The sequence below is a fragment of the Hyperoodon ampullatus genome, assembly GCF_949752795.1.
Source record: "Hyperoodon ampullatus genome assembly, chromosome: 10".
NCBI classification, from domain to species: domain Eukaryota; kingdom Metazoa; phylum Chordata; class Mammalia; order Artiodactyla; family Ziphiidae; genus Hyperoodon; species Hyperoodon ampullatus.
Genome location: NC_136923.1, coordinates 31826525 through 31845263, shown reverse-complemented (window position 1 = coordinate 31845263; position 18739 = coordinate 31826525). Strand labels below are relative to the sequence as shown.

The window sequence follows — 18739 nt, the reverse complement described above, 5'->3', positions numbered from 1 at the left end:
TCTCCTTGCTCCTTTAGTCGGGGAGACTCTGGTGATGGGGAAAGAAGCACCAGGTAACTATTGCTGCAGTCCTGAAACCAAAGATAACTCTTGAACATACAGGCCTCACACTACAACCATTTGATCAATCCTGTATTCAGAAAGTGTTGAATACTCTGTGCCAGACTCAGTAAATACTCGTGTTTGTTGAATGGATGGTTGGATGTACCTTCTTGACCCTGACTTCTCATTTTTTCTTGAGGTCATTATTTGGGAGTAGTTGGAAGTGGTCCCAGAGAGGTTTTTGTAAATGCTGGTCTATAGCTATGTGACCTTGGAAAAGTCCCTTTCCTTGGTTCGGTCTCAGTTTCCTGGTCCCTTTAGTGGGGGAACCAGATATTAAACAAATAGACAATATTAAGAGATTGTGTAACAGGAGAACCTAACTTAGGGTGTCACAGAAGACCTTCCTGAAGAGGCAGTATTCCTGGAAGAGGTGAACTTCAAGCTAAAATTTGAAAGATGAGTAGGAGCTATCCAGAGTGAAAGTGAGGTAGGAGTGGAGCCAAAGGACAGGGATTCTCTACAGGGGGACTAGCATGTTCTGAGTTCTTGAAGGTTCCAGATCTGTTAGAAATGGCTTGAGTGTCCATTCCAGAATTCCTCTTAAGAACTTTGCTGTTTAAACTCAGTCTTTTGCAAGCCTGCCAAATAGCCCTGTACAGGCCTGGCTTCTAGACAGGGAACAGGCAGATCAAACGTTGGGGGAGGCCAGGAGAACTACCACCCGTCATTCTTCTGTTAATGTTCTATGTTGACTGAGAGTAAATAAGAAGAGGGTCTTCGGTCCCAGATTTTACTCCTTTATGCTTTTTACTTTTTTTTTTTTTTTTTTTTTTTGTATGAATAGGCATCATGCCAGAGTGGTCTTGAGGCAGCTCAGGAGTGGTTGGAATCTCTGTGTGCCTCTGGGCAGGTGTTAGCTATCTTTGCTGAGCCTCAGTGTTCTCTTCTCAAAAATGGGAATACTGATAGCTTTTAGCTCATGGGATCATTTTGAAGACATGACCTAAGTCATGTAAAGTGTTTAGCACAGAGCTGGGTACTCAGTAAGGGAAAATGTTTGCTGGGATTAAATAAGAGTACGGTGGTCTGGCGTATATAAAATATAGAAACTTCCGTTGTGTCTGTATGGGTAACATCAGTTTGACCAGAATTAGATAAGTTATTGTACTAAGAGTTCTTTTAAAAAATCATATAGGTCAAATTCTCATTAAAAAAGTGAAAAATAGCTTGTATCTTGGTAATTTCTAGCCCCCTTGACCCTTCATGTAGGTGTGATCAGCACTGGAAAAGATGCCAGCCCCAGCTGCCGCATATGAAAGAATAGTTTACAGAAATCCCTCTGAGCACCACTACATGAAAGTCTGCCTGTAAGTTCAGTCTCCTGAGTTTTATTTTTGACTACTTTTTTATGAATGTGAATGGCATGACATTTAATGCAATGCATTTTTTAAAAAATATTTTTTACAGAGAATTTCAAGATCATGGCATTGGACTGAATGCTGCACAATTCAAACAGCTGCTTATTTCAGCCCTGAAGGACCTGTTTGGAGAGGTATGGAATCACTTGGTAGTTTGAACACTCCTAAGGTCTTTGTAAGACATAGTGAAAGGACACTTTTCCCAACATTATTTTAAAACTTTAAAACCACATTTGAAATTGCAGAAGCAGACTTTCAGAAGTGATGAGTTTTGTGTAGGTTTGTTCTCATATGCCTTCTAGTTGACAAGAACTTGTTAGACAAATGTTTAGTGTAGTGCAACCCAGAGTATGGTGTAGACTGGCAACCTGCAAACTGCTGGGGGTTTTTTTTTGGTTTTTTTGACTGTTGTGGCTTGTACCAGAATGTAAATGAGCACCCTGTTTCCTTTACTGAGACAGTCTCCAATGAAAAAAAACTGAGCTGAACTAAGCAGTGTGCTCACTGATATTGTTGATTTCCACTCTGGTGCAGCTCCTTATCACAGACAGCGCTTTGAATAGTCTGTTTTCGCATTCAGTTGAAAACAAGTAGAGTTTTGAAGGGAGAACAAAGACAGATGATTCTCAGGAAATTATTTCCTGATACATATATTCTATCAAATTAAAATCTGTCAAGCACTCATCAAAATTAAAAACTTTTACTCTGCAAAAGATTCGGTTCAGAGGCTAAAAAACAGACTACAGACTGAGGGGAAGATATTTGTAAACCACATATCTGACAAAGGACTAATATCTAGAATATATTAAGATCTCTTAAAACTCAGTAGTAAAGAAAAAAACCCAAACACGCCAGTTAGAAAATGGGGAAAAGTGGGAGTTCCTTGGTGGCCTAGTGGTTAGGATTTGGCGCTTTCACTGCGGAGGCCCGGGTCCTATCACTGGTTGGGGAACCATCCCGCGTGCCGCATGGCATGGCACGGCGCAGCCAAAATACAAAAAAAAATTCTTAAAAATGGGCAAAAGATATGAACAGACATTTCACTAAAAATGGTGTACAGTTGGCAAAGAAGCACATGTATGGAAAGATGTTCAGCATCATTAGCCATTAGGGAAATGTACATTAAAACCACAATGACACATTACTACACACTTGGCAGAATGACTGAAATGAAGAATAGTGATAACACTAAATGCTGGTGAGGATGCCGAGAAACTAAACCACTCAGACATTGCTGGTGGGCATGTAAAATGGTACAGCCACTTTGGAACACAGTTTGGCAACTTCCTTTAAAAAACTATGGTAGTTTTTTTTAAACTACTGTACAACCCAGCAATTGCATACCTGGCTGTTTATCCCAGAGAAATGAAAACTTATGTCCACACAAAAATGTGTACACAAATGTTCATAGCAGCTTTATTAGTAAGAGCCCCAAGATGAAATAAGCCACATGTCCTTCAGTGGGTGAATAATTAAACAAACTATTGTACATTCATACCGTGGAATATACTCAGTAATGAAAAGGAATAAACCATAGATACACCTGACACATTGACCGAATCTCTAGAGAATTAACGCTGAGTGAAAAAGCCAATCCCAAAAAGTAATATACTGGGTGATTCCATGTATATAATGCTCTTGAAATAACATAATTATCATAATTATATAATCTAGAGAAAGATAAGTGTTTGCCTGGGTTTAGGGATGAGGAGGAGTGGTGGGTATGGCTGTAAAGGGGGTTGAAGGAGAGAGCCTTGTGATGCTGTAGCTCTTTATCTTGATAATGGTAATACTTAAATTACCTGTATGGTAATATTGCATAGAACTACACATATATACGTGTAAACAAATATGAGTGCATGTATAATTGGCAAAATTGGGATAAGCTCTGATTTATTAATTTCGGTTTTCTGGTTTTGATATTGTACTGTAGTTATGCAAGTTGTTGACACTGGGGGAGGCTAAGTGAAGGGTGCATGGAATCTTCCTGCACATTTTTTTTGCAATCTCATGTGACTCTAATTTTTCAAAATAAAAAGTATGAGGGAAAAAAAATCCATGCACCCTCTGTATGTCAAGTATAAAACCTGGTTCCTGGGGATGTAGTTGTAAACAAACAGACATGGCTTCTGCCTCATGGTCTTGGTTATTTTAGTAGGAAACCATCTTGAACAATTAATGGCAAGAATGATGAATATCTTGAAACAGGAAGTCTGTGGGTCCTGTATGTGGAAGAGCGTAGCAAGCAGTTGAGCTTAATCTTGGGAATCAAGGAAGGAGCAATTTAAACAAAGACTTGAGAAAGGTAAAGAGGCCTTAGCAATATGAAGAGGTACAGGAAGAATGTTCCAGGCAGGGGGAAGTTATAGAAAAGCAGGCCCAGTACTCCAGTCCATTAAATAACATACTGATTTTTTGGAGAAGAAAAGCAGTTGACAGAATTAGTTATTAGAGTTCAAGAGTAATGATGATAATAGTCTGCTGACAGCATTATTCCATACTTAGGTTGGTGCTGCTTTACCCTTGGACATTCTAACCTACGAAGAGAAGACCTTGTCAGCCATCTTGAGAATATGCAGCAGGTACGACAGACAGTGGAACACTTGTGGTTTAACAGAGCAAAGAGACGGATGGCAAAAAAAGAGCAAAGGTGCTCTCTTCTGAGAATGAGAAGCACTTTGTCATTGTGAACTCCGACGAGCTTTTGGAAGTTTAAATTGGGGAGAATATGAACATTCATCCACCAGGAACTTACACCCTAGAGAGCCAAACTTGTTATTTGCTTACAACTGTAGTGTTTCCCAATTGATAGTCAGGGTTGCAAACTCAGAAGTGTATATTTTAGAAACATTCCTGATTGAGGTTCATTTTTTTCTTTGCCTTTGACATACTGTGCTTTTATTTTTAAAGTTTTCTTATTTTAAATAGGTTTTCTGGTAGAAACTACTTTCTGGACTATAACAAACAAAAGTACTAGGGAGATGTTGCAGGGACAAATCTTTACTTCTGCTTTCTCGATCTTTCCATAGTGGTCTTGTCAAATTGTGGAGCGCTTTGACCCTGTTAGGATCCTATAAAGGCAAGAAATGTGCTTTCAGAGTGATTCAGGTAAAGACCATTCCTTCACATATTCCAAATGAGGCTGAGTAGTAGACCAAACTACTTATTAATATGTGTCTCATTTTTGCGCTTGCATAAATCTAGTGTGGTTAACATCATCCAGCTGGGAGGGGAAAATTCGGGGCTTCATTAATTACAGAAACGTGAGACAAAGCACGTAGGTTTTAAATTGTATGGGGGAGGACTGGGGATAAAACTTGGAACACCTGTGGAAAAGTCTTAACTTTTGTTGCTTAATGCCTAGCGCCTAATGTATTGGGATGCTCTTTCTGAGTTTATCATGACCACTTATTTATCTAAGGCTAGCTCTCAGGATGCTCTTTAAAGTGCTACTACCTCAGTTTGGCTTATCCTATAGAATAGGGCACGTTTCTACATTGTCCTGTGTTGCAGTGCAGTTTTCTCCTGATACTGCCTTAAACTTTTTCTTTCTCTTATAGGTTTCTCCATTTCTCCTTGCATTATCTGGTAACAGTAGAGAACTAGTATTGAATTGAATAGTCTTCAATTTCAGAAGTATTCCTCGCTCTCAAAAGTACATTTTGGCACCAGCATAATATTTGAAGACTGAAGCAGCCTAAAAGCTCCTGTTGATGGAATTTGAGACCTCTGAAGATGCTCCCAGTAATTTCTAGCCATCGCCTTTGGTGGGGTAGGCTTCAGAGGAGTATCTGCCTGAACCAAGCAGTGCTAAACAGGCAGCACTTACAGCATGTGCACATCAGAGTTGGAGACCGGGCTGAACTCAGTAGGGCCTTCACACAGAGGGATGTGGCTATCTTCTCAGAATTAACAGGGGATGTCAATCCTTTGCATTTAGATGAAGATTTTGCAAAACACACCAGATTTGGAAAGACGATTGTACATGGAGTTTTGATCAATGGACTTATTTCAGCTCTCCTAGGTACTAAAATGCCAGGGCCAGGCTGTGTATTTCTTTCCCAGGAAATTAACTTTCCAGCCCCTTTATATGTTGGGGAAGTTGTTACAGCTTCTGCAGAAGTGAAAAAGCTGAAGCGGTTCCTTGCTATTATTGCGGTGTCATGTTTTGTACTAGAAAGTAAAAAGACTGTTATGGAAGGCTGGGTTAAAGTTATGGTCCCAGAAGCTCCCACATCCTGAAATATGTCTTTAAAGATGCAAGTTCAGGCATCAGTATTACTATTATTGAACAGCCTCTGAGGAAAACAGGGATTGCTGTTCTTCACCAAGGAGGGGCTGATGGACCCATAAACCCACATTGGTGGAGGGGAGCTGGTAGAGGGGTGTTCTGTTGTCCACTTACGCTTTGGCCTTATGCATCACACAGGCTTAAGTATATTTATCATCTGTCTAGGTTTTTAAAACTGAAAAAATAGGGAATTCCCTGATGGTCCGGTGGTTAGGACTCTGGGCTTTCACTGCCATGGGTGCGAGTTCAGTCCCTGGTCGGGGAGCTAAGATCCCGCAAGCTGTGTGATACAGCCAAAAAAAAACCAAAGAAGGGACTTCCCTGGTGGCGTACTTGTTGAGAATCCACCTGCCAGTGCAGGGGACACGTGTTCGAGCCCTGGTCCGGGAGGATTCCACATGCCACAGAGCGGCTGGGCCTGTGCACCACAACTGCTGAGCTTGTGCTCTGGAGCCCACGAGACACAACTCCTGAGCCCGGGTACTACCAAAAAAAAAAACCAAAGAAAAAGTGACTAGAGGAAATCAGAGGTGGGCTTCCTTGGTGGCACAGTGGTTAAGAATCCACCTGCCAGTGCAGGGTTCACGGGTTCGAGCCCTGGTTCAGGAAGATCCCACATGCCACGGAGCAAGTAGGTCTGTGCGCCACAACTGAGCCTGCGCTATAGAGCCTGTGAACTACTGAGCCCGCATGCCACAACTACTGAAGCCCACACCTAGAGCCCGTGCTCCGCAACAAGGAATGCCACCGCAGTGAGAAGCCCAAGCACCACAACGAAGAGTAGCCCCCGCTCTCCGCAACTAGAGAAAGCCTGCGCGCAGCAATGAAGACCCAATGCAGCCATAAATAAATTAATTAATTAAAAAAAAGAAAATCATAGGTGATTCTAAGGTTGGACATTGTGTCCAGGCTCCCATGAGTGCCATTAAAAAAGTATATATATATTGGGAGAGTTATCATTTAGCTTAATGTTCTACTTTTAGGATTTCAAACCTGAGTAGATTTGCATTTGGATAAGAGAAACCTACCTATATCTGTGTAGAATAAGTTTCTCACTGAATTTATAACTAGCTAGCATTTAATAATTGAAGGCAACTATAGAAGATAGGTCATCTTTGAACACCTATCTTTTACTAGTAAATATTCTTAGATTCTGTTCTTCAGCAGTTTCTGGGTCAGAGTTTATTGTAATTTGTTACTGTTTACACCAAGATGGTAATTTGTTCAGTGTCACTTGCCCTTCAGATGGTTTTCCTGTTATCGGAGGAGAGCTTATGTGCAGATTTGGACTCAGTTATATAAGTTCTCTTGGTCTCACGTATAAAACGGATAAAGGGGCTTCCCTGGTGGTGCAGTGGTTGAGGGTCCGCCTGCTGATGCAGGGGACGCGGGTTCGTGCCCCGGTCTGGGTGGGTCCCACATGCCGCGGAGCACCTGGGCCCGTGAGCCATGGCCGCTGAGCCTGCGCGTCCGGAGCCTGTGGTCCGGGGCCTGTGCTCTGCAGCGGGAGAGGCCACAGCAGTGAGAGGCCCACGTATAGCAAAAAAAAAAAAAAAAAAAAAGGGATAAAAACACCTACCACGTGGGATTGTTGGAGGTGACAGATACAAATAGTTAAGCACAAGGTCTAGCTTATAAACAGTAGCTACTACTATTGCCCATTCTCTTCTGTGAATAAGGTTAGAGGTTTTCCTGAGTTTGGTGCTAACTGGTCAAAAGTTAGAGAACAGACCAGTCTTTCAGGATGTCAGCCAATCTCTATTGGTATTCTAAACTTGGAATAGATCTTGAATGCAAAGCTCCTATTTTAATAATCCAGATTTTTTTCTCTCTCCCTTGAAAATACTGTGGGGTGCCCCCTTATATAAATAATATATGCTTTTATTTAAAAAATTATAAGGTAAAAAATTTAAGGAACACTGTGGAGGCCAAGTTCTTAAGAGTTGAGGGGTATTAGAGAGGAAATGTGCCTAATGTGCTATTACTAACGTCATGCCCTACATAGCCAACACTATTAAGACAAGAATCTATGGTAGAACATACAGGTGGTCCACCTGTGCTCTGTAGCTTTAGATGGTGGCTCAGACCACAGCTAGATGCTTTGATCAGGAAGGTAAGATCAGGTTTAATTGGTTGCATCAACCAACATTTCCTGGAAAAAGATTTTTTCTTCCTGCTGGTGGATGAGTAACTAGATTTTTTATTTATTTTTTTACATCAAGGGGATCGGTTAGATTACTAGAAGGAATTATTCTAGTCACTAGAGGGCAGTGATGTGTATAAATAAAGTGAGTATTTTAAACTTTAATACTGTACCATACTCTAGTTTGTTGGTGAGATGAAAATGCCAAAATCAGAGTGAGAAGCAAGGATGCCATTATCATGAGTTTCAAAATGGGCAGCATGTGTAGGTTTAGATACACCTGAAGGAGGTGTATTTATAGGTGAAACACTATACATGCCTAAAATTTGATGTGACTTTGAAAAACAAAATGGGGAACTTGAGTCACAAAATAGAGACTTGAAGCTAAGACTATACTCCTGCAGAACTCATTCTCTGGGACTTAGTAGCAGTCCTGAAGCATGGGTTCATAAGTAGAGTGTGATGTAATCATTAATACTATAAGCTACCATTCTTTCAATGATAAGCCAATTTTCTACATTAATCTAGTCCTTTAAACAGTTGTATGAAGTTAATGTTCCATTTTATAGGCAAGGAAACAGACTGATGTGGTGTGACTTGCCCAAGGTTGTACAGGTAGTATGCAGTAGAGCTGGGATTCAAACAGCCCTGCCTGGCTCCAGGGCATTTTTTCCATCACACTGTGGGTCTTAAAATGTTCCCATACTGGAACACTTTCAGTTTCTATAATTATGTCTTGTTATGTGGCAGTAAAGTATTTGGAACCACCATTCTATATAATTCTGTTTATATTCAGAATGTTCTAGATCTTAGTCCCTTGCTACAGTTGTAGTGTTTTCCTCTTTGCTGTTACTTGATGGCTTCTACCCATACCTATTGCCTACACTTTTTCTAAGCTGACATTCAGTGATTATTTGTCTTCAGAGCAGAATTACTGAAAGAGTTATTCTAAAAATGAAAAATCATGTACAAGTCAAGTATGGTGGGGAGGGATGTATGTCAGGTCTGGCGGATAGCTGATTAGTACTCTGTAACTTAAAGTAGCTTCTCAATATGTGCATTTCCTTTTTTTTTTTTTTTTTTTTTTTTTGTCCTCAGTAGATGTCATGGTCTTCTTTGTAAACCAATGATCTTTGTAAACCAATAAAAAGTTGGAATAGAGAAGCAGGCAAGAAGTTAGGGATACTTCTCTGTACACAATGACTTGTTATTTTTACTCAGAGCCAAGCTTCTCAGACCTCTCGTGCTCTGTTAAAGCTGACTAACAAAAACTAGCTGGTTGGCTTTTTCATTTTCAGCTCTGTACAAGTTGCCAGAAAGAATGACTCTTCATAATGAAAGCATGGGTGACCCTCAAGTCAGGAAGTCCTCTCCCAGGTAATTGCGAAGTGGCTTTGGTTACAAGTGGAAGTGGGTACAAAAGTACTGACTAAAATATGAGGCCAAATTGTACTAGCACTTTCCACATAGGGGCATTATAAGACTGCAATTTATGTAATGTTTGATTGCCACAGAAATATATACCCATCTTAAGCAATTTCAGTCTAATGTACTGGAAAATTGCTTAACAGATTTTTATATTCTATTAGAAACATTTCCATATTGGTGAAGTGCCACTCATTTCTTTTTCTGAGCAGCAAATCTTAAGTAGCAGCAGGGAGAAAGCCTCACCACAGCCACCATTCATCTTGTGTATTCAGCTAGAAAAAGAAGAAACTGCTAAATGCACATTCGTACCTCTTAGGTAACCACAGGTTTTCATTTTGTGCTGAATTATTAGTCATTTTTCTTCTGTGTTCTCAGAGTATGATGAAGAGACCCATTTACTCCCAAAGAAAATTGCTACTAAATTACATCTATTAAGTTTTTATATTAAAACATACTCCACCAAAGGTTGACAGTCACTCTGAGCAGTTGTGCCACTCTGAATGCCTCATGTACTGGCATAATTTATTAACTGGTTCTATTTGAACAGAATGCAAGTGCTGTGGAATTACTCTTGGGCTGCAGTTGAGCATCTCCAGTGTCCCAGATGTTTCACTTCCTTTGTTCTTGGCTTTTCTTTATATGGATTACAAACACAGCAGAGACTAGAATTCTCGACATCTTCAGAGAAATTTTGAGTTGGAGCAAAATCGTAAGAAAACCCAAGACAAGTGTGGACACTACATAAATAGAACAGGATTAATAGAAGGCTCCACAAGCAGTCGATTTCTAGGCTATAATCAGTTTTTAGGGTGGCTCTTAGGTAGGCCACAGTTCATATGACCTTATAAACCCTGATCAAAATTCCTCTGCGATGTGATGGAAAATAACACGTAAGGGAAGTAAGAAAGATCAAATATGCGTTGTTTGATTTATCCAGATGATGAATATTTAAAGTCATTCTGAGTTGGGAGGGGATGCTGCTAAGGAAGCACTGAGTTTTTCACAAGCTTCTATGTCTTGATTTGTAGAGCAGTTTCCAGGTCTAGAAGCAACCTCACTAAAACTCATTATCTTCAGTCAGTCTGGCCAAATGTCAAGCTGTTAGATAAACAACCTGTGGGCCATCTAAACATTTGGCAACATACAAGAATGTAAATTTTTTTTCCCCCTGCCAGCCCTGAGTAGTGTATGTGGCGATAACTAAGGTACTGCATACCTCATTTGCTTTACCCAGCATGAGACTGGAAGCAAAGTTGATTTGATTCAGATCAGCTCTGGACTGGGGAGTTGCCCCACCTTCAGTATGAACCACTTCAAAAGCCAAATGGATAGCGAGACTGTCATAGGATTGGGGACAGGTCTCCAGAGGATCTATTTAGTATTTATTCTGAGAGGCTTACTTTATTCAAGAATTTCTAGAGAATGAGAAAGGCTAGATTGAGAGTCTGTGGCTTCATTTCATCAAATATCTGGTTTCTCAGTTTCGTTTTCATAGTAAGGAAGACAACAGGCTGTCACTTGATGACCTTTGCAACTCAGTTATATAATACCATTATTTTTCTCCTAATCATACAAATATCTTCACTGGAGACATTTTGAAAAGTGCAAGAAAACAAAAAAATAGAAAGCATCATGATTCCACTTGCTAGAGACCCTCAGTTAATACTTCGGTGGGCTTCCTTCTGGTGTTTTTCCTAAAATATATTTTTAATAAATCTTGGGATCATAAAATGTATATATTGCTTTTTTCTACTTACTGTTATATCTAGAGCATTTCCCAACATCATTCAACATCCTTTGATAATCTCATTTTTAATCATCGCAAAATATTCTGTTTATGATTGTACCATGATTTGTCCAATCTCCTATTGTTAGATATTTATCCTTGAGTGCTATATATTTGCACTTGTCTTGATTGTTTCCTTAGGATACTCTCCTGGAGGTGGGATTACTGCGTGAGAACATTTTCAAAGCCCTTGATATGTGTTGTCAAATCCCAGTCCTAGTGCCAGGCCTATTACATGCTTAAGTACTCAGTAAATAATTGTTGAATGCATAAATGCCTTTTGGAAAGGTTGGACCAGTTTATACTCCTACCAGCGGTATGCGAGAAGAGCCTTGTCTTGATCAGCCCACGTGATAGGAATAATGATTAAAGCAGAATTTTGGTTTCTGTGATTCTGGTGATGAAATAACCCATTTGCCTTAAAGAAATGGAAGTAAAAAGTTGAACCCTCCCTAAGTGATATATAGTTTTGTTTTAATAGACTGCTGCTTTTAAACACACTGGGACAAACATGGAATGCAGAAGAATTTTGATTATTTTAGGATGTAATCATGAAGTTCCATGTTTCCCTCTTCATATCTCTCTCTCCACTGAGTCTTGGCCTCTAAGTCAGTGTGTCATGGCTACTTGGCCACTTGGAGTTGCCCAACAATCCCCTTAAGCTTGAGATCTGGGGAGGGTACCCTTTAGATACTGTCTGGGCTTGTGCTGTGATGTCACATTGTGGTGGTGGTGTTTCCAAGAAATTTTGTCCTCTTGTCTGAAATGTAGAAAGTTAGGGAAGATAAATTTAAGAGTTAGAAACTTCCATTCTGAACTGTAGGGGAAGGAAGAAACTAATATTGTCTGAGGTTTTATTATGTGCTGAGCCCCTTCTCATCCTATTGCATTCCTCATATCAACCCTTCCAAAAAGTATTATCTCCATTTTGCAGATGGGGACTGGGGCTCAGAGAAGTTGGGTAACAAATTCAAGGTCACACAGGTGGTAAGTCCTGGAGCCCTGAAGATCCTGGTCATCTAATTCCAAGTCTAACTCTCTCCACTGTCCTGGACACTGCCCTGGGAGACAGCACTGTGGGTGGGCCAGGATTATGGCCTTGGGTTCAGGCAGATGGGGTAAGTTTGGGGCTGAGAAGTTGGTGGCAGAGTTCTCTGGCTCTGGGTTTGAAGTTCTTGGAGCCAGTACAGTGGGACTGACCACCGCAAGCCTGAGGCTGAGAGTTCTCAAGTTTGAAGGCCTTGTGGGCTGAGCTAAGAGCTGGGGCAAAGGGTAGAGGTTGGGAGTTTGTAGACCAATACCCAATTTTTAGGGTCCCCAGTTCAAAGAGCTCTGGGTCTGAGGGTGCTGGAGTCTTAGGGCTCCAACTCGGGGGTCCAATCCTGAGGGCCCAGCTGTTAGGTTCTTGGGTCTGAAGAGCCAGGTTCATGCGTTCCCCATAAAACCTGAATCTGAGGGGTTTGTTTTAGAAAGTTTCTGGGTCTGTAGGGCACAGACTGAGGGTCACATCCTGAAGCCCCTTTTTTTCTGGGTCTTAGGGTCCTTGGACCTGGGAGGCCTGAGTGGGAAAGGTCCAGTTGTAAAGGTCTAGAGACTGAGAGTCCAGCTTCTGAGGGCCTAATGCGAAAAGCCCATCAGCGAGAGGCTTGGGATCTTTGTGCCTGAGGGTTCCTGACCGCAGGGCCCCAGACGCGGTGTTTCCGGCTCTGAGGACCTCTGGAGGTGATGATGGCTTAGGGTGAATTGCCCCGAGATCTGAGGCCCGGTGCTAAGGGTACCGGGTCTGCGGTGCGGCCACGTGGAGGCGCGGGTCCAGGGCAGCGGTGACTGCGACAGTTTGGCGCTAGGAACCCGCGGGAGGCGGCGGCGCAAAGGGCTGCCAGTGTTGACAGCAGCGGCGGAGGGGGAAGATCGGCGCTAGGACCCCGAGGGCCCGGCGGGCGGCGGCGGCGCGTGGGGCGGCGCGTGTTGACAGCGGCGGCGGCGGCGGATCCCGGCGGGCGACGGGAGTCGGCGCCTCTGGTTCCTGCCCCTGGTCCCGAGGCGGTGGTGGACGGGCGTTCCGGGATGGCCTTCATGGAGAAGCCGCCGGCCGGCAAGGTCCTGCTGGACGACACGGTGCCGCTGACAGCAGCCATCGAGGCGAGCCAGAGCCTGCAGTCCCACACGGTGCGCGGCCCACCGGGCGGGCGGGCTGGCGGCGCGGGGCGGCCCCGGGCCCTGAGAGGGTTGCGGGCGGCCGGGTGGGGCCCGGGGCAGGGGTCGGCGGCCCAGGCCGAGACGGCTCTGGCATAGCGTCGTTCCTGGGCCAGGGTCCCCGGGGCCCAAGCGGTCGCTGAAGTCCGGAGGGGTCGAGGGTGGGAACCGCAGCCCCTTGGGCCAAGGAGTGGGAGGGGCTCGTCGGTGCCCTGGAAAGGGACTCCGAGTTGGGGGAGGTGTTGGATTCCCGGGCCCACGTCGGGCCGGCGGAGTAAAGTGACCACTCAAGACCCTCTTACCCATTTCTGCCCTCCGCCAGCCATCTCCTCCTCTTTGGGGCCGCTGAGTTTCCCTCCTTTAGGCTGGTGATCTCAGTGGTGGGGATGGGGGTGTGCCGGGCCAAATGGAAGTGTGACTTTAGAGCCCACTTGGGATAGCAGTGGCCGGGGTCTGCAGCCCCATTTCCAGGTCAGCTGTTTGACCGAGGCACGGGGAGATGGTGAGGGAGGCAATCTGGGCCCCTGCTGAGGCAGGTGTTTGAAATTGCTCCTTCCCTCCTCTAACTTGCTCTTTAGCAGGCAGTGGTAGCAGTCATTTGAGTTTAAAATCCACTGGAGTAGCATAAAGGAGTAATAGGTCCTCATAGTAAACACAGGCAGAGTTGATTTCTGTTACATATAGTGTCTTTTATGGCTCTTTAAAACCGTGGTTGTTTTCATTTACCTGTACCTTTTTTTGAAAAGCACAATATAATTTACAAGCAGTAAACCCACAAACCAGCAAAAACACAGGAGCTGCCAGCCAGTGGGACTTTGTTTGGGAAATAATGAATGGGGAGAGAGAGATTCCTTAAATTGTAATGTTTTGTTAGGTTCCCAAATCAGATTCTGGCTCAGAGGCTTGTTTGTTTACCATTGCAGGGCGTTTGGGGTTCATCATCTGGAGGCTAAAGCCCCACAATAGCCTTCTGTTTCTCTTTTTGCTCAAGCTGGTCTGGCGACTTCAAAGAGACCTTTTATTCTGTTGTATTAAAGTGGGACTTTTTTTAACCTCAGTTTCCTCTTCCGACAGCCATGCTTTGTAGGGCTTGGATTGTTCAAAGTGTTCATTTCCAGTTAGGAAAATGATCATACATTTTTAAAGTACATTTTCTTTCCTTGTGCATATCTTTAATTCTACAGACTTGTGAGAAGGCACCATATAGGACAGAATTTGTTAATGCCTCTGTGCCTAAGGGAATAGGGAGGGGTTAAGGGTTGAAATTTAGGGCTGGGGGTCAAGAATAAATTCTGCTATTTAATTAGATTTTTTTACTTGACTATTGACCAGTAAATATTACCAAGGAGTGGGGTTGAGTCTTTTAGGCTTATTTGGTACTGAAAGTCCAGAGAGAGATGCTTGTAAATGCTCACAAACCACTTCTTCCAGAAAGCATTTCATGATGGCCACTGCCCCAAGCCATGTGCTCACCTCCACCTTAACCTTGATCAGTTTATTCTGTATTTACTTCTTTAGTTTAGTCTCTACCAGGCTGTGAGAGGAGGGACACTTTTGTGTTCATTTTTGGGTCCCAGTTCCTGGCGTCTGATAGGATTTCATGTGTTTGTTGAATGAATAAATAAATGAATTATAACCTTACTTCATCTTTTTTTCTGTTTGTGTAAAATGGTAGTGATAAAAATTGGAGCAATATGACATCTGAGGTTCTGCGTTAAGGGGTGAGTGCTGCAGCAAGGTGGTGAAAGATGTAGTAGGATTCCACTTTTATTGCAGAGATTTTCTTTAAGAAATAAAGTAAAATAATTTAGGGTAGAGAATGGCAGTTCCTATAGTGATGACTGAACACAGACAGTGACTCACAGGAGACACATAGAGGTAGTTGTGGTGGAGTAAAAAAAATGCAGCATTGTCTTGCATAATTTTTGACTGTTTTGTGTTCTTGTCATTTTAGCTGTAAAATCTAAGAGTGGAAAGTATTGCATCAGCCCTGAACTTTATTGAGAAAATGATATGTGATGCAAACTTTTTGGACTATTAGTGCCTTAAGAGTAAGTCCGTTTAGTACAGGAACTGTTGGAAATTGTTTTGGAAAGAGTAGTTGTTAAGAGTGGTCTAAGAAGAAAAAGGCATTGTTTTCTGTTGGCAAGGTTGAAGATGGCTTTCTGGCTTGTTAGCTGAAGGGAAATGGTATCCCCAAAGTCAGAGGACCGTCCTCCCTTTCAAATGCCTAATCTCTAGGAAGTTGCTCCTTGGCTGTAGGACAGAAACCTGTAGAGAGGGTACATAGTGGACATCCTTTGGGTTGGAAGAGGCAGGACCTTAATATGGGTTTGGGCTGATGCTAGTCATGTGATATCATTGGTTGGGCAAGTCACTTAACCTTTTTTGATGTTTAGTTTTGTCATCTGTAAATGGGGGTAATAAATGCCTGCCCTGCCTGTCTTCCACAGTTGTTACAAAGATCACATGAAATAATCTTTATGAAGTATTTGTAAAGTGCATTCCTTCTTTCTTCCATCTATTCACTTTATGGCGCCATATATGCAAAGGATTAAACACATTAATGCTTTTTTATTGCAAGTAAGCTCATTTCTGTCCGTGGTTGCTTTCACTTATCAAGGTTGTTTAGTCTTGGGAAACAGGATTTATAGCAGGAAATTTTTTGTTACCTATGATTTAGGATTTATGGACTTGGGAGGGGAAAATTCTGTGGATTGGAAAATACAGATGCCAGAAGGATGAAGGGAACACAAGGTCACCACCAGAAAGGCATATTAGGATAAGCAACTGGCGGAAGGTGCAGGTTGGTAGGTGATTCTGTGCCTGAATGTGGTTTGAATGATTTTATTATCACTTTTATGGAGCCCAAATAATTTAGCTTCAGGAAATAGACCAGGCCTCTGCTGCAAGGAAATGAAGCTTCCATAAAATAAGAAAGGACAGTATTTAGGGATGGTTTCAGCAAGGGGAGTCGGAGGGTGGAAAGGGAAGGATTTTCCTGACAAAAGGGATTCTGGTAAAAAGTCGCACAGGTAAATTGTGGGAAACTTTGGGAGCATTAAGAATGAAGACAAGGAAATATGTAACTTCTTGAGTAAACGAAAGGGAAAACTTTTAAAGTCAGTAGACTGAAGAAAAATGCTTGCTTAGCTGAAACAGAAACCAGAGGAAGCTGCCAGTTTTGGAGAAGGTTGTTATCAAATATGCATATCTGGTTTTTGTTGGTGACTGTGCTGTAGTGCCATAGCTCTTAATCTCCATTTCCTCCTTTTTAGGAAGGAAAAAGGTTCTCGGAGGTTCATCTGAATCAGGGCCCATTGATTCTGTGTTTGGTGCATTTTGTTCTTGAGAAACAAAAGATAATTTCAGTAGTATTTGAGGCATAACAGAGTATTTTAAAAGTCTGTGGAAAAGATAATATTTCATGTTAAGATCTCTACTGAAAATGGATCTCACCTTGAACCTTTGATTTTGGAAACTGCATTCCTGCAGTTTGTTTATTCAACAATACTCATTCCTTCAACAGAAATGTACTGAGCACCTAGTTGGGTGCCAGGCACAAGCTGGAGATCTGGTGGTGAACTCAACCGCTTCTGCTTTCATGGAGCTTTGTTCTATGGGATCCTGAGATCTTCTGTCTTCCAAGGTGTATACAAGTCAACCAGAATCTTTACCTGTCATAACATAGATACTTTAAAGTTCCTTTTGTGGCTTGGTTTAATGAGCTTCAGCCTCGCCATCAGTGACCTTTTTTAATAGTCTTTTAAACTCTATTCACGTATCACTAGAATACCTGTTCAAATGGGATGCCAACACAGAAGACGTCGTTGCCTTAGAGATCCTGAGATTTTAAGGCAATCCAGTGCTCAATATCAGAATCCATCTCGGCTTCCTTTGGAGATGCTATTTGGAGATTTCTTTCAAATTCCAATTTATACTGAATATTTTGAAAGTTTTTTTGAAGATGTGTGCCTAGACAAGTAGAGACAGTATGATAGTTAACTTGCAGCACTTGCACACATTGTAAGAAGATAACAGTAGTGATTTTCTGGGAATCTAATCGCTGGTCTTCCACTTGGTTATATATTTTTCTCCGCTTGTCCTTGAAACCCATGATGGGTACAGTTGGAAAACTGAGTTGGAAGCTTAGAGACTGGTAATTCGTTAATTTGTAGAGTCAGTCTCTTCTTCATTCTCTTCCTATTGAAGAAGTCAATTTTTTCGCAGCTTGATTTAGGGGCTGAGGACTCAATTCTCCTACGTCACCTCTTTCGAGGAGTATCCCACTAGAAAGGTTTCTTGTTGTGGGAATACAAATAAGAAACTGGCTGTAGTTACTAGAAGGAAATGCAGGATTCTGGGGCTAAGGTTTATTTTATGTGAAAAGATAATTTGCTTTGCTCCCCCGGGGGAATAGTGGAAACAGCCACCCATGTGTACACAGCTTCCATGTGGGTTGTGATCTTGAGATTGTTCAAAATACAGGTTGTTGATTGGATGCCTAAATGGGTTCATTTGGGGCAAGTTAAACAAACCCTCTGTTCTCCACTGCAGGCAGGTAGTGCTAGCAGTTTCCGGGCAGTTTCACATGAAATGAAGCTCCTTTCAGTCCCACCCTGAAAAGGGCAGAGCTGGACCCAGACGTTGTTTTAGAATTCATAAGTGCTTAAGTGTGCGGGGCGTTGTGGAGGGAGAGCGATAAGGCTTTTCCCGTTGTTCTCCCCTGAGCCTGGAAGTCATCCTTGTCCGTGACTTCTTTCATGGGTGACGTGCACATGGTTTGGGGAAGTTAAGGTGTGCCTCTTCTTCAGAGGTGATGTTGGGGCCCCGTTTCTTCATTTTGGAACTTTTGACTCAGGGCTAAGCAACAAGTACTTCACCTTGGGTAAATACTCCGACCTCAGCAGGGGGAAGAGTCTATGCAGGTTGGCCATTTTGTCTCTGGCTGACTTTCTGACCACCAAATTTGAGGTAAATTTGGCCATTTCTAGCTAAACATCAAGATATCACATGTTTCTTCCTGCTTACTAAAAGAGTACAGTTGAAAGCAAAAGGGAATTCTGTTGTCATCGTTGTCTTCAAATAATCCAGTAGTTACATTTTGGTGGCTAACAGGTATTTATTAACATAATGTTAGCTTGGGGAATCCATTGCAGAGTAACAGGAGTCTTCCTGGAAAGTTGTTTGTGTAACAGCTTTATATAATTCACATACCATACAGTTTACCCATTTATGGTATACAACTCAATGGCTTTTAGTATATTCACAGAATTGTATATCTGTCGCCATACTCAATTTTAGAACATTTTTGTTACCCTGAAAAGAAGCCCCCAACCCCTTAACCCTCACCCTGGAAAGTTTTATAACATTGCAGGATGCTAACTTCGGGATATATTCTGAGTCCTTTAGCTCTTTGGGTCCAGCTCATT

At 42.3% G+C, this 18739-nt stretch overlaps 3 protein-coding genes across 16 annotated transcripts in view; all 3 read left to right on the top strand.

Moving 5' to 3' along the window:
* Positions 1-1326: 1326 nt before the first annotated feature.
* Positions 1327-5080, top strand: RPP14 (ribonuclease P/MRP subunit p14; the record flags this gene model as incomplete). The annotated part of the gene is made up of 5 exons (XM_079713102.1): positions 1327-1412; positions 1513-1597; positions 3969-4045; positions 4493-4571; positions 5024-5080. The coding sequence occupies exons 1-5, from the start codon at positions 1336-1338 to the stop codon at positions 5078-5080; spliced, it is 375 nt and encodes a 124-aa protein (XP_079569228.1). The 5' UTR covers positions 1327-1335.
* A 118-nt stretch (positions 5081-5198) lies between these two features.
* HTD2 (hydroxyacyl-thioester dehydratase type 2) lies at positions 5199-5705 on the top strand (the record flags this gene model as incomplete). Its single annotated transcript, XM_079712787.1, has 1 exon — positions 5199-5705. The coding sequence occupies one exon, from the start codon at positions 5199-5201 to the stop codon at positions 5703-5705; it is 507 nt and encodes a 168-aa protein (XP_079568913.1).
* A 7473-nt stretch (positions 5706-13178) lies between these two features.
* PXK (PX domain containing serine/threonine kinase like) overlaps positions 13179-18739 on the top strand; it is a gene marked incomplete at both ends in the record, with an annotated part of 75351 nt that continues 69790 nt past the window's right edge. For all 14 annotated transcript variants that reach the window (XM_079712907.1, XM_079712906.1, XM_079712909.1 and 11 more), the window contains one exon: positions 13179-13280. In XM_079712907.1, coding sequence (XP_079569033.1) covers positions 13179-13280 — 102 coding nt within the window. The remainder of the gene's footprint in view (positions 13281-18739) is intronic.